The sequence below is a fragment of the Zalophus californianus genome, chromosome 6 (assembly GCF_009762305.2).
Source record: "Zalophus californianus isolate mZalCal1 chromosome 6, mZalCal1.pri.v2, whole genome shotgun sequence".
Classification (NCBI taxonomy): Eukaryota; Metazoa; Chordata; class Mammalia; order Carnivora; family Otariidae; genus Zalophus; species Zalophus californianus.
This window is the reverse complement of record NC_045600.1, coordinates 111,635,752-111,656,885: the sequence shown is the minus strand read 5'-3', so window position 1 is coordinate 111,656,885 and position 21,134 is coordinate 111,635,752. Positions and strand designations below refer to the sequence as shown.

Here is a 21,134-nt window from a genome sequence, read left to right as displayed (position 1 = left end):
ATGATCCCAGGGTCCTGGGATTGAGTCCCTCATCGGGCTCCCTGCTCTGCAGGGAGCCTGCTTCTCCCTCTGCCTCTGCTTCTCTCTCTGTCTCTCATAAATAAATAAATAAAATCTTAAAAAAAAAAAAGAAAGGTATACAGATTAAACAGGAAGCAGTAAAACTGTCTTTATTTGCAGATGATGTGGTTGTTCATGGAGAATATCCAATTGAATCTATAAAAAAGCCACTAGAACTTATATTTGAGTTTAGCAACATTGCAGGATATAGATCAAGAGACAGAAATCAATTACATTTTTATATACAAGCAACAAACTACTAGAAATTGCAGTTTTTAAAAAAGATACGATTTGCAATTAAAAATTTGAAATTCGGGATGCCTGCGTGGCTCAGTCGGTTAGGCATCTGCCTTCAGCTCAAGTCATGATCCCAGGGTCCTGGATCGAGTCCCGCACTAGGCTCCCTGCTCAGCAGGGAGCCTGCTTCTCCCTCTGCCTGCTGCTCCCCCCTGCTTGTGCTCTCTTTCTGACAGATAAATAAAATTTTTTAAAAAATTGAAATTCAACAAAATATATAAAAAACCTTATACACTGAAAACTACAAAATATTCATTTGAGAGAAAAACCTAAACAAATGGAAAGACATACTTTCTTCAACAAGCAGAAGTCTCAGTTTTGTTAAGATGTTGATTCTTCCCCATAATGATGTGTAGATTCAATGCAATTCCAGGCAAAATCTCAGCAGGCTTTTTTGCAGAAATTGGCAAGCTGATTCTAAAATTTATATGGAAATGCAAAGGTCCTAGGAATGCCAAAACAACTCTGAAAAAGAGCAAGGTTGGAGGTCTCACACTGATTTCAAAGATTACAGTAAAGCTCCAGTAGTCAAGGCAGTGTGGTATTGGCATAAAGATAGAGAAATAGATCAGTGGAGCCAAATAGTCCAGAAATAAACAAACACATATTCATACAATTGATTTTTGACAAAGGCAATTCAGTGGAGAAAGGATAGCCTTTCTCAACAAATGGTGCTAACACAAATGGATATCCATATGCAAAAAAATATATATCTTTTAACTAGCTCAATCCATATCTCACACCATACACAAAAATTAACTAAAAATGATGCATAGAACTAAATGCAAGACTGAATGCTATAAAACTTCTAGGAGAAAACATGGAAAATCTTTGTGTCCTTGGCTTAGGCAAAGATTTCTTAAATATGCCACCAAAAGCATTATCCATTAAATTACAAATTGATAAATTGTTCATCATAAAAATTAAAGCTGAAAACTGCTCTTCAAAAGTTACTGTTAATAGAATGAAAATATAAGCCACAGCCTGGCAGAAAAAAAATCTTTGCAAAGCATAAATTTGACAAAGGATTGGAACTAATTAAAGAATATAAAGAACTCCCAAAGCATAACAAGAAGAAAACAATGCAATTTTTCTTACTGGGTAATAGATTGCGGTAGATTGTAAATAAATGCATGAAAATATTCTCATCATTAATCATTAGGGAGATGGAAATTAAAACTATAATGAAATATCACTACATGCCTATTAGAATGATTAAAATTTAAAAGACTGACAATAAAAACTGTTAACAAGAATGTGAAAAACTTGAATTCTCATAACACTGTGAGAATGTAAAATGTAACAACCACTTTGGAAAACAGTTTGACATTTTCTTAAAAAGCTAACCATACACCTGTGACGTGATGCAGCTGCTCTACTCCTTGGTATTGACCTAAGAGAAAAATAAATATATGCCTATAAGGAGACTTGTACATGAGTGTTCATAGCAGCTTAGCTTGTAATAGCCAAAAACTGGAAATAACTCAAATGTCCATTAAAGGTGAATGGATAAACAAATAGTGGTATATACATACAATGAAATAGTACTCAGCAATAAAAAGGAGTAAACTATCCATGCACACAACAACATGGGTGGTTCTAAAATTAATTTGCTAAGTAAAGAAGCCAGAAAAAAAGAAGAGTACATAATGTATGATTCCATTTATGTAAAACTATAGAAAGTGCAAATTAATCTATACTGGCAAAAATGTATCAGTGATTGCTTGAGGATAGGATAGGCAGGAAGGAGCAGAAGGGAGAAACAACAGGAGCACAACTAAACCTTTGAATGTGATGGATCTGCTTGCTATCTTGATTGTGGTGATTTCACAGGTTCATATGTCAACATTTATCAAATAGTATATTCTAGGGGTGGCTGGCTGGCTTTTGATCTTGGGGTTGTAAATTTGAGCTCCACATTAGGTGTAGAGATTACTTAAATAAAATATTTTAAAAATTATATATTCTAAATATGTGCATTTTATTGTATTCAATCATACCTCAATAAAGCTATTTTATTTTTTTAAAAGATTTTATTTATTTATTTGACAGAGAGATAGAGAGCACAAGTAGGCAGAGAGGCAGGCAGAGGGAGAGGGAGAAGCAGCCTTCCCACCAAGCAGGGAGCCTGATGCGCGACTCGATCCCAGGTCCCTGGAATCATGACCTGAGCCGAAGGCAGACGCTTAACTGACTGAGCCACCCAGGCGCCCCAATAAAGCTATTTTAAAACACACTATCACCCGATAACCCCCCCAAAATACTAGCATTTGGGGATGAATCCATGCCTATACAACCAACATGTATTCAGTATCTATGCAGGAAAAAGCAAGGGAAGGCAATGAGAGGTATAATATTCTTGAGAATAGGAAAGCCCACAAATAACTGACAGGAAGTAAATGGTAAGTACAATCTGAGAATCACTCCAAAACTGAGAGGAAGTCATACAGACTCAGTTTGCAGGCAAATGCAAAGGATCTGCAGTAATTTCTGGAGATGTTGAAGTGGTCTGAGTGCTTATAATATCTTGATACTAACAAATCAAAACTTCCTTCCAGGACAAAGCCAAACTGAGAAGAAACTGATGGGAGTAGAATCCAAATAGAGCTGGGCAGGGACTATAAGGGCAAAAGACAGAGAAGGCCCTAATAAAAGTGGGTGGGACCGTGGAAGATGCAGATCTCAGAAGTCAGAGGCCATATTTTCATTATTTCTTTAAGGAAAAATAAAACTCTATAGCTTTGAAGCTAAAATACCTATTCTTCCCATTGTTCCTTGTAGTCAGAAAAGCTCATTGCCCTCAAACATGAGCAATTGAAACTGATCTCAGCTGAATCCCATAGTCATCATAAAAAAGAAAATATAATAATGTCCCCGTTGACAATGAAAGCATGGTGGAAGGATTTGCCCAGAAAGAAAAAAGGAAGAAAATCATTAAGAAAATGAAAAAAATTATTAAAAATCAGTATAAGAATTAGAAAATTTCAGAAATGCAATAATAGGAAAAACAAGATTTTTTAGAAGTCAGTTTACAGAACTCAGGAAAGAGAATAAACTAAAAGTTATTTCTGAAATGAAAACTAAATGAGAAGGAACCCAAGAGAAAATGAAAATGCCTAATATTTTCAGACAAGTTTCAATGAAGGACTTTTTTACAATACAGAAGAAAGAGATAAAAATGGATTTGAGAGAAAGTGATAGAAAAAGAAGATAGTCAAAGAAGATCTAACATATGTATGATAGGATTTACTGAAGAGGAAAACCAAAGCAATGGAACAGAATATGTACTAAAACTATACTATAATAATATTTTTCTTGGGACGCCTTTGTGGCTCAGTCAGTTAAGCGTCTCCCTTCGGCTCAGGTCATGATCTCAGAGTCCTGAGACTGAGTCCCGCATCGGGCTCCCTGCTCAGTGGGGAGCCTGCTTCTCCCTCTGCCTTCTGGTCCCCCTGCTTGTACTCTCTCTCTGACAAATAAATAAACTCTTAAAATATATATATATTTTTTTCTCATATAAAAAGGCTTCAAACTACAGGTTGAAGAGACACACATGTACCTGGAAGAACAAACCTGGATTGACCAACACAGAAGAAATGGTAACACACATCTGCAGTTCCAGTGCTGGGCCCTTATCCAAAGATGGTCTCTGTATGCTAGCCTATGTTGTTTACTCCTTCAGACAGACTAAGACCTACTAGCGCAAAAGCCCACTGGCAACATTTCTACACACTGAATAGCTTTATTTGTTTTTAACTTTTTTTTAAGAGATTTTATTTGTCTGAGAGAGAGAGATCATGAGCAGGGAGGGGGGTGGGGGGGATAGAGGGAGAAGCAGACCCCCCACTGAGCAGGGAGACTGATGCAGGACTCGACAGGACTCCGGGATCATGACCTGAGCAAAGGCAGATGCTTAACTGACTGAGCCACCCAGGCACCCCCCACTGAATTCTTTTAAAGATTGTTCAAATAAGCAGATTTTTAGCCATTTACAACCTGTCTGCTTTGTGTAATGTTAACCTTAAAAATAAAACTGCCAGTTATTTTACCAGCAAAATTGAGTTTATGCAGGAATAACAGAATTGTGATTCAGGAGAAGCAAACTACAGCAAGCCCATAGGCAAATACAGTAAACAAAGGGGAGGAATGCTGTCTTGTAGAAGAAAGGGGCAGTTCTGGGAGGGCTGTCGAGTAAAGCTGGGAGTAAAAAAAAAAAAAAAAACCTCAGTGGAGTAAATTGGGAGTTTGAAGTAAAGTGGAATTTCATTGGCTGAGTTGTGGACAGTCTTTTATTGGCTGGGCTGTTCCCCCGAGAGGAGAAAAACCTTTTCCCCTCCTTCTGGGGTAATAAAGTAGTATTGACTTGCAGGTGTGTCTCTTCCTGCTGGATCTGCAATCTACTAGGAGCATGAGAGCTCCCCCTGCTGGTTTCCTGACTCCATTCTAAATGAGGTTTCATTTCATTAATTTTCATAATGCCTGTGAAACTGAAGCTGACATAAAAAAGCCATAAATAAGAAAAACCCCAGAGCTATAAAGACCCTGAGCCACTGTTGAGCATCACGTAGACATGTAAACCCTCTCTTTGGTCTCCCTCCCATCAGGAGTTCTCTTGTTCTCCTCCCCTTCTGGGTGGTGGCCCCTGTACAGGTGCCCTTGGAAGGTCTCCAGCTGGGAGAAACACCAACCCCCAGGAACCCCTTGCAAACCTGTCAAAGCGCCGCACAAATAAAACTCATTGTGTTCTACTGCCACCCTGTGGTCATATCTTTTACATTGATCAACCTTTTTGATTTATTTATGTATTTATTTATTTGACAGAGAGAGCGAGACAGAGCACAAGCAGGGGGAGTGGTAGGCAGAGGGAGAGGGAGAAGCAGGACCCCGGGATCATGACCTGAGCCAAAGGCAGACACTTAACCAACTGAGCCACTCAGGAGCCCAAGAGATTACAGAATAGTCTTAAATATAACTTTCATATGAACTGGGAAACAAAAAAAAATTATTTGGCTCAATTTATTGTGACATTCACTTCATTACAGTGGTCTGGAACTGAACCTGCAATATCTCTGAAGTGTTTCTATATAGGGTAAAATCAGCATAATACCAGGTATATCACTAAAATCAGAGTAGTTGCAACTAGTTGTTTTAGAGAGCCAATCCCTACCTTGTGCCAAAAAGCAAGTAGTAAAAAATTCAATTAAGATGAACATAGAAATTAATGAAATGAAAAATTACAACAGAGTTAGTCAATAATACAAAAAGTTTATTGTTTGGAAAATGCAAGCATTAGTCAACTATGATCAAGAAAAAAACCTGGGTGGCTGAGTCGGTTAAGCATTCCACTCTTGATCTCAGTTCAGGTCTTGATCTCAGGGTAATGAGTTTAAGCCCCATGTTGGGCTCCATGTTGGGCGTGGACCCTACTTAAAAAAAAAAAAAGGAAAAAGAAAAAAGAGAGAGAAAAAAACATTAAGAATGAAAGACAAGATATAGCTGTGGGAATACAAGAGATGAAAAATTGAGAAACATTAGGTTAAATATTGTGCAAATACATTTAACACTACAACACAAGTTTTTAAAGGAATTATTAATTACCAAAACTGACTCATGAAGAAGTATGAAGATATTTTGTGTGGTACCAGATATTTGAATGGAAGAGATGCACCAACCAAAACACTAAGCCTTTTAAAAATCAGTTTTATGCTTTTTTTTCTAAAACACATTTTATTAAATTTTTCCAAGTAAATGTGCTAGAAAATTTTGTAAAGAAATACCTTAAAATAATAATTCATAATAAAAATAGTTGAAAAGAAAGTCAGGGAGCTAATCTAAAGTAATAGCTCTTAGGGAATTACCCAAAATGCATCAAAGAAAGTCAAGGTGATGGAAATTGTGAAAGAGATAAAGAGTTAGGGAGAGAGAGAGTGAGACCATCTGACATAGCTAATCAGATTTTCTGCGGGAGTGACTAGAAAGAATGGGATATTGCAGGTTTGGTTCCCTGGGAAGCTGCCTCTTAGACCAAGTTTAGCATTCAGGATGTTTATTAAAGAGTACCACTGGAGTCAATTTCCATAAAAGGGAGAGTGAGAGGAAGCAGGAATAGAGAGAGGAAGAAGATGAGCTGTGATTCAGGGCCAACAACAACTACAGATGACTCCACAGGAGCTCTGTTGGCCTTCAAAATTGTTCTGATTTGGGCTGAGACATGTAGGCTTTTATAATCCTATGTTGATCAATCATTGGATGTGGGCTGCCCTGGAAGGGACATGACCTTGAGGCAATCTCTGAATGTGCTGACAGCTGAAGGCTACCTGCCCACAGCATTCCCACAACTATTACAACAGATTCTTCACCAAAGGGGAGAGAAGAAGGCCTGAACAGCACATCATACCACATGAGAGAAAGACACTAATTAAGAAAACAATGAGGATTCTATAGAATTGAAGAAAAATATAAATATTGTGATTTAGGAAGCACAAGAAATTTCAAGCCATTTAAAGAAAAAGAATTATACACTTAAACACATTTTGAAAATGAAGACTATAGAGAAAAAAGAGAAAAAATCTTAAGTGCAGCCATAAAGAAAACCCAGTTACCTGAAGAGAAATCACAAGCTGACTGCTAGTTGACTTCTCATAAGCAAAAATGGAAACCAAAGGATGGTGAATTCATATCTTCAAAATGTTGAGAGAAAATAACTGTACACGCACTAAGCTATCATTCAAAAAATGGGCCAAAATACAAAATTTCCAGATAAGCATAGCAAAGTTTACCACCAACAGACTCCTCACTAAAGGAAATTCTAAAGCAATAGTTTTTAAACTTGTTTACAAGGACACTGAAATCAACAGGGCAGCTGTGAAACACTATGCCTATGTACCACCCCAGCAATTCTGATTCAATTAGTCTAGCCTATGGCTGTAAGAAAGTACCCCTTCTCCTCCCACCACCAAGGTGGTGTCAGAGGAGGTCAAATGGGGAGGTAAGGACTTTCATCCCCACCCAACATTACAAGCTCCTCTTCTCTGGGTTCAGTGAAGGCCACCTGGGACTCATCCCTCTCCCTGCTGGAATAGTGTCTAAAGGGCCTAGTTGGAAGTTCCTACCTCCAACCAGTAGTAATAAGACCCCTTTCCCTCCCATTCAGGGTGGTTTCAGCAGAGACCTAGTAGGAAACCTGCACTTAAACCCCCACCTGTCAGTAACAAGGCTGTGTTTCTCGACTAGTGTAGGGTCAAAGGAGACCTGCTAAAAAAGAAATTGTAAATATTCAGAGTTTCATAAAAAAAAAAAAAACCCATCTCATAATAGGAATCAACACTGAGATGAAATAGATATTGGGATTAACTGCCAAGGATTTAAAAGAGCCATCATAAAATGCTTTAAGAAGCAATTACAAACACACTTGAAACAAATTAAAAAAAAATAGAAAGTCTCAGCAAAGAAGTAGAAAATATTAATAAGAACCACATGGAAAATTGAGAACTGAAAAAAACACCACAACCAAAATGAGTAACTCTCTAGATGGGCTCAACGTCAGAATGTAGATAACAGAGGAAAGAATCAGTGAACTTGAAGACAGAATAGAACTTACCCAATCTGAACAACAGAGGGAAAATAGACTTAAAAAATTTAACAGAGCCTCAAGGACCTATGGGATTATAACAAAAGATCTAACATTCCTGTCATCATAATCCTGGAAAAAAAGGGGAAAGAGGTAGGGGCTGTAAAAGTACTTAAAGAAGTAATGGCTAAAAATGATAAAAATTTAGCAAAAGGCAAAAATCTATAGATTAAAGCCAAAACAGGATAAAGCTAAAGAAATCCACATCAAGACACATCACAGTCGGGGATGCCTGGGTGGCTCAGTCAGTTAAGTGTCCAACTCTTAGTTTCAGCTCAGTTCATGATCTCAGGGTCGTGAGGTCAAGCCCTGCATTGGGCTCTGGACTGGGCATGGAGCCTGCTTGAGATTCTCTCTATCCCTCTGCTCCTCACCCTCTCTCTCAATCAAAAAAAAAAAAAAAAAAAAAAAAGACACATCATGGTCAAACTTCTGAAAACTAAAGACAAAGGTAACAATTGTGAAAGTGGAAAAAAAAAGAGAGAGATGACACCTTACCAATTGGGAAACAATTTGAATGATAAAAGATTTCTCATCAGAAACTATGGATGCCATTTTTAAAAAGTGGCACAACATTTTTTAAGTGCTGAAAGAAAAGAACTGTCAAACTAGAACTTTATAGCTGCAAAATTTTCCTTCAGGAAAGAAGAAGGAATCAAAACATTTTCAGATGAAGGAAAACTTAGAGAATTCATCACCAGTACAACTACCTTAAAAGAATGGCTAAAGAAGTTTTTTACATGTAAATGAAATGATAAAAGAAGGAATCTTGGATTATCTGGAAGGAGGAAGGAACAATGGAAAGAACAAAAGTATGGGTATATACAAGAAGCTTTACTGCTCCTTTTGAGTTTTCCAAATTTTTATTCAATAACATTGTCTTATGTGGTTCTCAAAATATGGAGAGAACAGGGGCGCCTGGGTGGCTCAGTCATTTAAGCATCTGCCTTTGGCTCAGGTCATGATCCCAGGGTCCTGGGTTCGAGCCCCGCATCAGGCTCCCTGCTCGGCGGGAAGCCTGGTTCTTCCTCTCCCACTCCGCCTGCTTGTGTTCCCTCTCTCGCTGTGTCTCTCTCTGTCAAATAAATAAAATCTTTAAAAGAAAAAAAATATGGAGAAAACATATTTAAGACCCTTATATTATAAATGAGGGAATATAAAAGGACTTAAAAGTAGGTAAGTTTTCTGTACTTCACTTGAACTGGTAAAATTTTAACACCGGTAAACTGTGATATTTATGTATGATATACATAGGATAAGGAACAAAAAACCCTGAGGAAGACAAAAGAAAATAAAGAAACTGGGGCCCCTGGGTGACTCAGTTGGTTAAGTGTCTGCCTTCGGCTCAGGTCATGATCCCAGGGTCCTGGGATCGAGCCCCATGTCGGGCTCTCTGCTCAGTGGAGATCCTGCTTCTTCCTCTCCCTCTGCCCCTCCCCCCACTCATTCTCTCTCTCTCTCTCTTGCTCACTCTCGCTCTATCTCGAATAAATAAAATCTTACAAAAAGAAAACAAACAAACAAAAAAACACTAAGTGGCGATTTAAGCCCTAACATACGGATAATTACATTAAATGTAAATGGTCCAAATACAGCAATTAAAAGATGAAGATTGGCAGCTTGGATTTTTCAAATGACCCAATTATATGCGGTCTACAAGAAATTCTCTTCAAATACAACAGTATAGGTAGGTTGAAAATAAAACGGTGGAAAAAGATATGCAAACATTAACCAGAATAAATCAGGGGTGGTTATATTAATATCAGATAAAAGTAGATCTCAGAGCAAGAAATTTATCTGGAACAGAGAATGACATTACATAATGATCAAAGAGTCAATTCACCAAGAAGACATAGCAATTCCAAATTTGTATGAACCAGTCAACAGAACTACAAGACACGTGAAGCAAAAACTAATAGAACTGAAAGGAGAAATAGTTAAATTCACAAGTAACAGTTGATAAAACAACTGCCCATAAAACCAGAAAGAATATAGAAGAACTCAAAAACTAATGATGTAATGTATGGTGATTAACATAACAATAAAAATTTTTAAAAAAATAAAAAAATATAGAAGAACTCAACAACATCATCAAGCAACAGGTTCTAATGATCATTTATAGAACACTCCACCCAACTACAGCAGAATATACATTCTTTTCAAGCACCAACAAATCATTTACTGAGTTCGATCATGCTCTGAGGGTAACAAAACCTCAACAAATATAAAAGGATTGAAATCGTACAGATTATTTCTGACCAAAATGAACTCAAACTAGAAATCAATTACAGAAAGATAACAGCAAAGTCTCCAAACACTTGGAAACTAAACAATACAGTTATAAATAATCCATGGGTCAAAGAGCAAGGAAGTTAAAAAATACATCAAACTGAAGGAAAGTGAAATATTCTGGTAACATACTTTATAATTCGGTAATTAAAAGGGGTAGCTTTTATTAAAAGTTAAAAAAATTTAAAAATCACAATTTATTTCTTAATTTGAATGTTTCCATAAGAATATTTTGTTAATTCCAATTACTACTGCTGCTCTTTAATGGTTTCTTGGAGTGGTCAATCAGCAGAGGTTAGCAATTTTGTTGAAAGAAAGCAAGAAAAAATTTATGAAATAATTATAGAATTTATAAATTGTTTATCTCTATTGGATTCTTCTGTTCAAACATCACTAGCCAATCAAGAGAACAGTCAAACATAAACAAGAGTAGTAAGATTCCATCAGCTCTGATATTTTGTCAACTTTCAGCCGTATAAAAAACCGCTCTACACATACTTTTTATTTTTATTATAGACGTATATTTGTGAAAATAAGAGGCGAACATATTTAACAAATTGTAACTTGATTTGTATCTTTTAAATATTTAGATACACGGTATGTCTATCTCCCTTTCTTCTCTTACCCTGGGCCCAGCCGATGTTAGGGGCGGGCCTGTCCTAACCTCCTTAACTCTCAGAACCGCAGCTCCTTTTCCGGAGAAGGAGGATAACACTTCTGAGCTCACGGAATTGGGATGAACGAGGCAACTGAGAAAATGTGGCTAATGTAAGTTCTCTCACTCTCCTGCGGAGGAATCAGTGTCCAAGGAATGTTTTAGAGTTTTGTTTTTTTTTCTTTTTTTCTCTCGTTAAGAATTTATTTTTACTTTTATTTTGGGGGGGATGCAGGGGAGACGAACGTGTTTGAGGCTCGTGGTTAAGGAAGTGAAGACACCGAAGAGAGAAGTGTGATGGGGCGGGGTGGGATCGGCTCCGAGGAACTGGCTTTGGTAGTGGTAATGAAGAAGAGGAATCCCCATCCACCCCCGCAGGAAACGCTCCAGTGATTGGAGGTGTGTGTGGCTGCGTGTGTGCCTGTGTGTGAGGAGGGGGCTAGCTCCAACTCCCGCAGACATCACCACGCATGACGAAGCTACTTCCCCTCACGCGGTCCAAGGCGCACACGCGCGATCCACAGCCACGCCCGCACACACTCAACACACACAGGGCGTCCGAGGGTCCAGTTGCCATGGCGAACAGGAGCGCGTGAGCCCAGCCGCCCCTCCCGCCCCCAGCCAAGCCCGGTCAACTCCAGCTCTGATTGGTCGCTGCCTCCTCATTATGCAAATCATTTGCGTAGACTCGGCGGCCGGCTGCCTGACGTCACCAAGCACGGGGGCTGGGGCTCGGGGCTCGGCTCCGGGAGAGCTCGGGCGGGAGCCCGGATAGCGCCACGCGGGGACCTCAACCCAGACCCCAGCGTCCCGCCGCCTCGGCCCGGTCCTGCCCCGCCCCCGGCCCCGCCCCTTTCCAGCCCGCCCCACCCCCTCTACGCCCCTCCACCCGGACCCCGCCCCCTGTGAAGCCCCCCCGCCCCCGCAGCCCGGACCCCGCCCCCTCCCCCCTGGCCCTCGCCATCGGTCCAGGGAGGGGACGGCGGGACAGGCGGGACTGGTGGGACCGGCGGGAGGGCGGACCGGGCGGGGATATGGCCGCGGCGCCCGGAGGGTCTGCGCCGCCCGCCGGCCCCGGCCCGCGCCTGGGTTTCAGCACCGCGGACAGCGGCGTCGGCATGAGCGGGCTAAACCCCGGTCCTGCCGTGCCCATGAAGGACCACGACGCCATCAAGCTCTTCGTGGGGCAGATCCCGCGGGGCTTGGACGAGCAGGATCTCAAGCCGCTGTTCGAGGAATTCGGCCGCATCTACGAGCTGACGGTGCTGAAGGACCGGCTCACCGGCCTCCACAAAGGTGCGCGGGGTCAGCCCAGCCCAGCCCAGCCCAGCCCTGCCCCAATCCGATTAGAGTGGGCCCGGCCCAAACCCCAGCCTCAACCGCAGCCCCAACCTTAGCTCTGCCTAGAGTCAGTCCAACACCAGTCCAATACCAGTCCCACTTCAGCCCAGTCTCCTCCCCAGATCACAGAACCCCCCAGCCCAGAATTTTCTCTCTGACATCCTCCCACTGATCATCACTCTGATCCCCTGACATGTTCTCCACTCTAACCTCTAACTCCCTACCCTTCATCTCTCACATCCCAACAGTCCCGACCTTTCAGTTGGACCTCCCTCCATCTTTCTTATCAGACACCCCAAAACCTGGAATTAGGAAACTTATTTGACCTTTCGGTCTCTAATACCCTCAATTTCCCAAACCCTGGACCCAATCATTTCTGACCTCCTCCCCCAATCTGGTGCCACCCCCACTCAGGCCTAACCACCCGCACACACATCTTGGACTTGTACCCCTCATTCTGGCCTCCAAGCTCAGTCAACCCCCACAGAGCTTTCCTTTGATGCAGATGCTAACCACCCCCTCCCCAACCCAAAGTCCTCCCTTCTTCAGAATCCAGGCCTGGCTAACTCACAAAATCCAATTCTCCTCGAGGAGGCTCTCGGCTCCAAATTCCACCCTTACGTTTGACAATAACCCAATCTCTCCAACCCCGACAGAATGCCAACACTCTGCCTCTTCTGACTTGAGTCCAGAACCCTGACCTCAGCTGGGAAAATCTGCCACCTTTTGCCCCCTCATTTCAGGTTTCCTGTCAGCTGAACCCACATTTCTTTTATCCTTTAATCTCCCCACTCTGGCGCCTCATCTTTACCCCTCCCCAATCCTCTTTATGGCCTCCTGCTTTCCCTCCTTCACAGGCTGGTCCTGGAGCAGAGCCTGTGGAACCAGAGCCTCAGGGTGGGTCAGGTTGAAGAGGCAGAAGAGATTTTTTCCCTGCCCTTGCTAAAGAGACAGGCACCACAGTCCTGTCCAGCCACACCCCTTTCTTCCTGTAGAGAGAGGGAGGAGGCTTGTTTACATGCAGAAACGTCTGTCCAGGCTGGGCTAGAGTAAGAAAGCCAGAGTCACATGTCATACATGGGCTGGGGAAGGAAATTATTTGAAGAGAGACACTTCTACCTCTCCCCACCTTCTCCATGCTTCAGTTTCAGGATTTGAGGGGGAAGGGTCACCAACTATTCTCCATGATTTTCCTAGGAGAAAAGTGGTGGGCCCTGGGTAATAGCTAAAGGTACTTTCCTAAGGGTTGAGAGCTGGAATCAGGCTACCACCTCTTTTCAACTGGGAGGCCTTGGAAAGTTCCTAGGCACACTTACACAGGGGCTTCACAAAAATGCCCACAGAAGATCTGGGACCAGCGAGGTAGCAATGTGTCTTTGATACTTTGGGGTGGGATTACTTTAAAAGGGGTATGAAAGAATAAGACTATACCATCCAGATTCCTTCTAATGCAGTCCAACTGCCTGGCTGTCCATCTATCCATAGCAACTCACTTTCTTATTTTCCAGACATTTATTTCAGTATGTAAGCACAAGCTAATCTTTCTGGGCCATCTGTACAATAAGAGAAGTGTATAAGATACCTTTAATTCTCACTCTTCTCATTCAAATACCACCAGAGTCTCTGAATTGTTCCCTCATCCTTTTTCTCCCTCTCCATTTAGCTCTAATTCTTCCTGTTTTTTATTTTCATGTGTCTCTCCCTCAAGCCATGCTTCTCTGTCTTTCCATCCCTCCTTCTTCCACCACCTACCCCAGGTAGTGCACATGGGGCTCCTTTGGGCAGCAGTTGGGCCCCTGAGACTTTCAGACAGGGCCCTGGCCCTGCCCAGTTCTGACGTCAGCTGATATGGCTGAGTGGCAGAAGATGGAGCAGAGATGTAAGCAAAATCAGGTGTTTGGTGATTTATCCCCAAACCAACCCGAAGTTCTCCAAGGCAGAGTTGCCTTGCAAGATGATGGGGAGGGTCTCCAAGTCAACATCTTCCCCACTTTCTCCCCAGGAACAGCGATATCCAAAAGCCAGAGTGACTCATTTTCCTTTTGATGACTGGGTACTGAGGGAGGCAGCCACGGTGCTTTGAAAACAACGTCAGCCTAGGAGTTAGGAGATTTGAAACCCTATTCTGCCACTGACACACTCTCTGGGTTCAGTTTCCCTATTGATACAATAGGAGTTTGTCTCAGGTGTTCTCTAAGGTCCCTTTAATTTAATGAATAACAGATAGCCACCCACCTTAAGGGGCAGCCACACAGAAGACGTCAGAAAAGATGTTCCATTTGCCTTCCTAGTCTGCTGAGGTCTAAGTAGAAAACTTCATGAAGCTCCTAATGGCTTCTCACATCCACTTTCTCTTCCTTCAGTCTTTCTCCTTCCTACACTCAGAAGGCTCTTTTTGAAAACATAGATCTTATATCATGTCAGATCTCAGCTTAAAATCCTTTAGTGGCTCTTCATTGCTCTTAGGTAAAAGTTCAAAATCCAGACTGAGGCATACAAGGTTATAGATGACCTGATCCCTGCACACCTCACTGTCCACTATGCCTCCTTTCACCAATCTCCAACCATACTAGTCTTCCATCCATTTCCCTAAGACATCAAATTCTTGCCTCAGTCTTCATATGTGCTATTCCCTCAGCCTGAAATAATCACCACTCTTTCTTGTCACCTGGTTAAGCCCTATTTGCTATTGAGGATTCAATGTGTTCTTTGAAGCATTCCTCAACCCTTTGGACTCAAATTACATTCCCCTCATGATTCTTTACATAATCCCCATGGGAGTAGGGAACGTGTCTGTCTTGTTACCACTTCATCCCCAAGCCCGTTATAATGCCCCACTGTAATAAGTATTCAACTAATATTTTCTGAATGAGTGAGTGCTCAATGGCTGTTGGAAAAGAGGAGATCCCTGCCTCAGTGCGTCCTAGCAGGCTACAGTTTCTGAGGCTGAACCTAAAGAGGAGAAGGACTGATCCTTTGGCTCAACCGAGTCTCCTTCTCTGTCCCATAACTACTGGCTCTTTTAGAGAAGTAAGATTTTGGGCACAATAACCCTTTAACAGGCCCTATCTTGAAGTACTGGGAGAGCTGACAGATCAAGCTCCTTGGATAGGATTGGAGGTCCCTGAAAGCTCCTCTCTACAGAAAGTCCTTAAATTAGCCCCATCTTGCAAGCCTCAAATTAACCCATTCCTCAGCTTCAAACTTGGAGGAGGGAGGCATTAAGAAGAAGTTGTGGGGTCCTGGGTTTGGCTCCCAACCCTCTTCCTCTTTTTTTGCCTCCTCCCATCTGAAACTGAGTTGGGAAGGAATTGAGGTTGATTCTGGGAGACTCTGTGAGTATGAATCCGAAAAGGAAGGGAGAGGCTGGGGTTAAAGCTGAAGGCAAAGCTGCTTAGGGAGGTTTAACCCCAACCGGACTTACGGCTGGAGTGGGGAGGGGAGATGTGGGATTGTATGAGCATGTGGCTGGATGTGGGTACACATGTTCCCTAGGCAAGAAGCCAGGAGCAAATGAGAGGGAGCCAGAATCTGGGACTCAGACACATGAAGCCCCTCCCTTCAGAGAAGGTGGGAGGCAGAGAAGGCTTCTCAGAGCAGTGCCCTTGTTAAAGGAGAGTGGCCTTGAGTTTGTCACTTAATGGGGTCTTTCCAGGAAGAGTATTTGGGGGTTTCAGGAAACCCCCTGAGCCAGCCTCTTCCTCCCCAGGCTGTGCCTTCCTCACCTACTGCGCCCGGGACTCTGCTCTCAAGGCCCAGAGTGCACTGCACGAGCAGAAGACCCTGCCAGGGGTAAGTCCACCAGGGTTGGGGGGTGGGGTTCACCTCAGGCTGGGGACATGCCCTATGTGCATGCCAAAATAGGATGTAGGGGCTGGGTTGGGACCAGGAACTAGAAGCAGAGTCACCTTTCTAAGAGTTGGCTTACCTGTGCCCTGAATAGCTATAGGTTCTTTGTTATATTTAGTCTTCTGGCTCAAAGAAATGGGCTTAACACTTGGGCCAAGTGTTCCACTGTACCTTTTCAGAGAGGCGTCAGTGTTGTGGGCTATGCTAGAATTTGTCAGCCTTGGCTAAAATCATGGCTTCATATGTCATTTGTCCCTGGTGTGAGAATATATGCAGATACATGGGGTAGAGACTCTGCTGGGCTGGTATCCTATTTTTTCCAGTTCTAGGGTCCTTTATAGCACTTCTCTCTGTCCTCTTCCAGTAAAATTTTTTTTTTTTTGGTGCCTTGACTCACCAAGATTGCTTTCCCCCAAACACTTGGTTAAAGCTAAGAGGACCTGATTATATGTGTGCAGTTAGGCCATTATATATCAGTGGCACCTGGTATGGCCTTAGCTAATGGCTAATCATGGACAAAAAGCAAAGTGGGACCTATGGACCATGTGGCAGGAAGAGAATGGTGACTGTTAGGAACTAGTGTGGGTTCACCAAGAGCAAATCGTACGACAGAGTCTCATTTTCTCTTGTCAAAGGAGTGATGTGTCTACAACAAAAGCACTATTCAAATGCCCTGAGCAGGCCAAGCCTGGGACTATATCCAGTTTTAAGCTTCAGACTTAGGAGGATCATTAGCCTATCAGAAAGTGACCAGGATGGGATGGGGACATAAAATATGTCATGGATGATGGTTTGAAGAAATTGGAGATGTTTGGCTGGAGAAGATAGGGTTTAATGGGAGCTTTAATAGGGAGGCATCACAATGTAATGATTAAAAATACTACTTTTTGAGTCTCACAAATCTAGATTTGAATCCTAGTTTTGTCATTTAAGTTTTGTGTCTCCAGATACATTACTTAGACTCTTGAGCTTCAATTTCCTCATCTATAAGGAGTGGGTTATACTAACAGCTCACTGGGCTAGCATGAGGATTAACTGAGGCTTAGCAAGTACCTGGCACAGAGTAAGATCTCAATAAATATTACTGTTGGGGTGGGGGCAACCACCTTCAGATTCTGAAGAGGGATTTGGATTTCTATGGGTGGCTCTAGAGTGCAGGATCAGGATCAGTGGGTATAAAGAACAGACACTCTAATTTCAGCTCAGTATAAAGATATCACTTTTCTGAATTGAAGCTGTCCAGCAATGGCACAAGCTTTGCCTAGAGCTGATCAAGCTGTTAGTAGACCATCAGCTCATAGGACCAATCCCAGTAATTGAAGCATCTTGAGCCTCACGCTTGAAGACTCAGCATCAAGTAACACCAATGTATTACCCTCACCAGGTCTCTGTGTATAGGCTCTGGAGTCAGACAGACCTGGGTGTGGATCCAGGCCCTACCACTCACTAACTCTGTGTATGGCCTTGGGCAAGTCTTTACTTCTAAGCCTAAGCATCCTCCTATGTAAAACAGAATTCGTAGAATTGTTATAATAATTAAATGAGCTAACTCACATTGGCACAGTTCTTGGTAAAAACAAGGACTCAATATGGGTTAGCTGTTGGTGGTGGTAGTAGTAATAGTAACAGCAGCATTCGTAGGGGTAGTAGTAGAAGTTATTACTCATCCAGCCATGGGAGTAGATGACTTCTGCTGCTAAAACTGAAAGGCACTGAGACAAACTGTAACATTCCATGTGGGAAACAGCATGGTAAAGGTGCAGAGACAGAAGGAACAAGATGGGTGTGAAATGGGGTTGGGAGTGTGGAGGAGGGCCCGTGTGAGCATGGGCCAGGCCAGAGAGAAGATCCACCAGAGGGCAGTGGTGGAAGAGGAAACTTTGGATGCCAGACTGAGGGATTTGGACTTCATCCTGAAAGCAAATGGAAGCACTGAAAAAATTAGAATGAACTTTGGAATTAAAAAAAAAGGGGGGGCGCCTGTGTGGCTCAGTTGGTTGAGCGGCTGCCTTCGGCTCAGGTCATGATCCCAGGGTCCTGGGATCGAGCCCTGCGTTGGGATCCCTGCTCGGTGGAGAGTCTGCTTCTCCCTCTCCCTCTGCCTGCCTCTCTGCCTACTTGTGCTCTCTATCTCTCTGTCAAATAAATAAATAAATCTTAAAAAAAAAAACCCTCTTCAACCAGCCACAAAGGGCTCCACAAAGGGAGGACTGTATGAGGCTGAGGGCACCTGAGATAAGAGTTGTGAAGCTCTAGACTAGTGGAATAATTTCTGAAGGAGAAAAGAGAATAGTAACTAGCATTTGTTGATTCCAGACAGTGTTCCTAGTATTTTGCATGTACAAAGTCATTTATTCCTTTGTGAAGAAGGTATTATTGGCCTTCCCATTTTACAGATGAGGAAATTCAGTCAAAGGAAACAAGTGACTTGCCCAAGGTTATGTAGCTACTGGTACGAAGATCTGGAAAGATCCAGGTAGTCTGGCTCCAGAACTCATTCACTTAACCACTATACTATTACCTGTGCCAAGCTGATGGCAGACAGGGGTCTAAGGTTCTGGAGGGATCATGACTGGGTACATCTGCCCTCTCCCACCCTTTCATCCGCAGGCTTCCAACATGGCCTGGCTTTGTACTGCCAGGATGGCTTTATTCACCCTTTCCAGCTTAACAAAGTGAAAATTAATATTTAATTATTCTCCTAAATGAAAATCAATGGCTCTGTTGGCCAGCCCAAGCAATGTCCGTGCCATCAATCTTTTCTCTGGGCCTGCCAGGGGCAGCAGCAGCTTTAGTCACCTGGCCTCAGGCCCACCAGCATGAAGGGAGGAGGGTGTCCAGCTCCCTGTAGGCACTGGGTCCTGGGCACAGCTGCCATCTGCTGGAGAAGCAGGGAAAGACTTGAATCTGGGCTCCTACTAGAGACAGGCAGGACTGTCACTCTGGGAGCAGGAAAGGTTGGGTCTCCCCCAAGAGAAAGCCTGAACCCCTAGGGACAATTTCATAGTATCTACTGGACTGGGACCTCCCTTTGACTTCACTCCACATGCACCTGCTAATTTCTGTTACCTATCAAAACTTGGCTCCCTACTCAGGACTTCCTTAAACCTCAATGGTCTGTTCCATCTTCTGTAGCTTCTTCTCCATAAAGCTAAAGCTACTTCTTACAGCCTCATTTTAGGTTCCAGAACCTACCTAAAGAAGGTGGGCCCAACCTTAGCCCAGAGAGTGCCCCCCTACTTGTCTCTCTCCCTGCTCATGACCTCCTTTCCCTTGGGCATTCATCCCTTCAAACACTGTGAAGGAGACAGACAACTGAGTGCATTTGCTTTTGCAGGTTGTGCCCTGCACAAAACAGCTTGTGTGGAAAGGGCAGTGGGAGCTAAAATTCAGCCATGCTCTATTGGCCAAGCCATGAACATTATCACAGGGCTGTGTCAGCCCAAAGGAAGAGGCACATTTTTTTCTAATTCATCCACAGAGTTGGGGGAGTGCCTTTTTGTAACTCACACAAAGGCACTGTATGTGTAGCAGCTGCCTAGTGAGTAAATCAGAACCTTTGCCCTCAAGGAGCTTTTTCCAGGCCAAAAATAACTCATTGCATCTCAGTGCAGTTTACACCTGGGCACATAAAAGAAGCATCAAGAGTAGAGAGAGAGGAGATGCTTCACAGAGGAAATGCTACCTGAGCCCAATTATGACTGTATTTCATCACATTTGAGGGTCTAGAAAGCTAAAAGACAAGGCAATTTCTGGAATTCTGGGTACAGTGTCAGGACTGGCAGGAAAGGTGTCCAATGGAGACAGCCAAGGCTCCATGTGAATGGAGAGTATTATGTATTTGGGGCAGCCAGGGAGGCAGGACTCACACGTTTGGACTGCCAGTCTTAGGATATTGGGCTTTATTGGGAGGCTTGCAATGGGGAACCATGGGTGGATATTAATCAGGGAAGAGTGAGGGACTGGTTTTAAAAAGTTCATTCCAGCTACAGTATGATGGTTGGGTTAGAGAGAAAGGAACACTGGAGGCAGATGATACTTTAGGACACTGTTGCTTGAGTGCAGCTGAATGATGATGCTGGCCTAGAGCTGGGGATAGGGCAGGAATGGGGAGGAGAGGATAGACTTAAGAGCTATATAGGATATCCCTATATATGCTAAAACTAGTGGGACTTGGCAGTGGATTGGATTAGAAGAGAGGGTGAGGTAGAACAGAGAGCTGAAAATTGTGAAGTTTGCTTTTTCTCTGCCTCTCTCTTCCCTGCATCCATGATACCTCTCTTAGACCCACCAGTAATCCTGATAAATATTCTTTCCATAATGGGGGTAAGAGGTTGAGAGCACAAATGCTAAGTGTAAGGAATAGTTGACATCAAGTCAGAATTGTCTGAAGAGGGCAAGGCTGAGCCCAAAGCAGGAATTTTAGGCAAGTCAAGCAGGGAAAAGGGGTAGGGCCTTGCCTTCCCTTCTGCTCACGGGAGCCAAAGTACCAGGGCTTCATATCTGTCTGTGCTGCCTCCAAACTTCCCCACTCCACTGCCTGGAATAGGTTCTTCTCTCCTCTTTCTGACATTCTCTCCCTTGATTTCCCTGGCAGGGCTGGGCCCTGAAGCAGACGTGGGCCTGGACTCTACCTGGGAAACTCTCAAGGGTATAGGTACGCAGCAAAGGGCAGGAGCTCACCTGAGGTCCCATGACAAATTCTTGGCCAAGGATGCAATGCCCTCTTTTCCTCAAGGGGGAACTGGGATTACCTCACCCTACTTCCACATCCTTCCCTTGGCTGTGGCAAGAACGAGGCAGGGTAGTGTTGCTTAGGCAGTTCATGTAGCCAGCTCTCTTTCTCCTCCAGTCACACAGAGTACACCTAAATCCCCGGTGTCCTCCCTAACCACTTCCCAGTGGGGACCAAAGAAAAACCACTCTCCCCGACTCTCCTCATCCTCTTGGGCTCCTCCCCTGGGACTTTCCCTGCATCTCCAAACTCCCAAACTGCCAACTTCCTCAACACCT

General features: G+C 43.2%; 1 protein-coding gene across 6 annotated transcripts in view; it reads left to right on the top strand.

Moving 5' to 3' along the window:
• Window positions 1–11,851: 11,851 nt before the first annotated feature.
• The window catches only part of CELF6 (CUGBP Elav-like family member 6), a 29,428-nt gene continuing 20,145 nt past the window's right edge, over window positions 11,852–21,134 (top strand). For all 6 annotated transcript variants that reach the window (XM_027571876.1, XM_027571874.1, XM_027571877.1 and 3 more), the window contains exons 1-2: window positions 11,852–12,227; window positions 15,982–16,064. In XM_027571876.1, coding sequence (XP_027427677.1) covers window positions 11,966–12,227; window positions 15,982–16,064 — 345 coding nt within the window. In that variant the 5' untranslated portion in view covers window positions 11,852–11,965. The remainder of the gene's footprint in view (window positions 12,228–15,981; window positions 16,065–21,134) is intronic.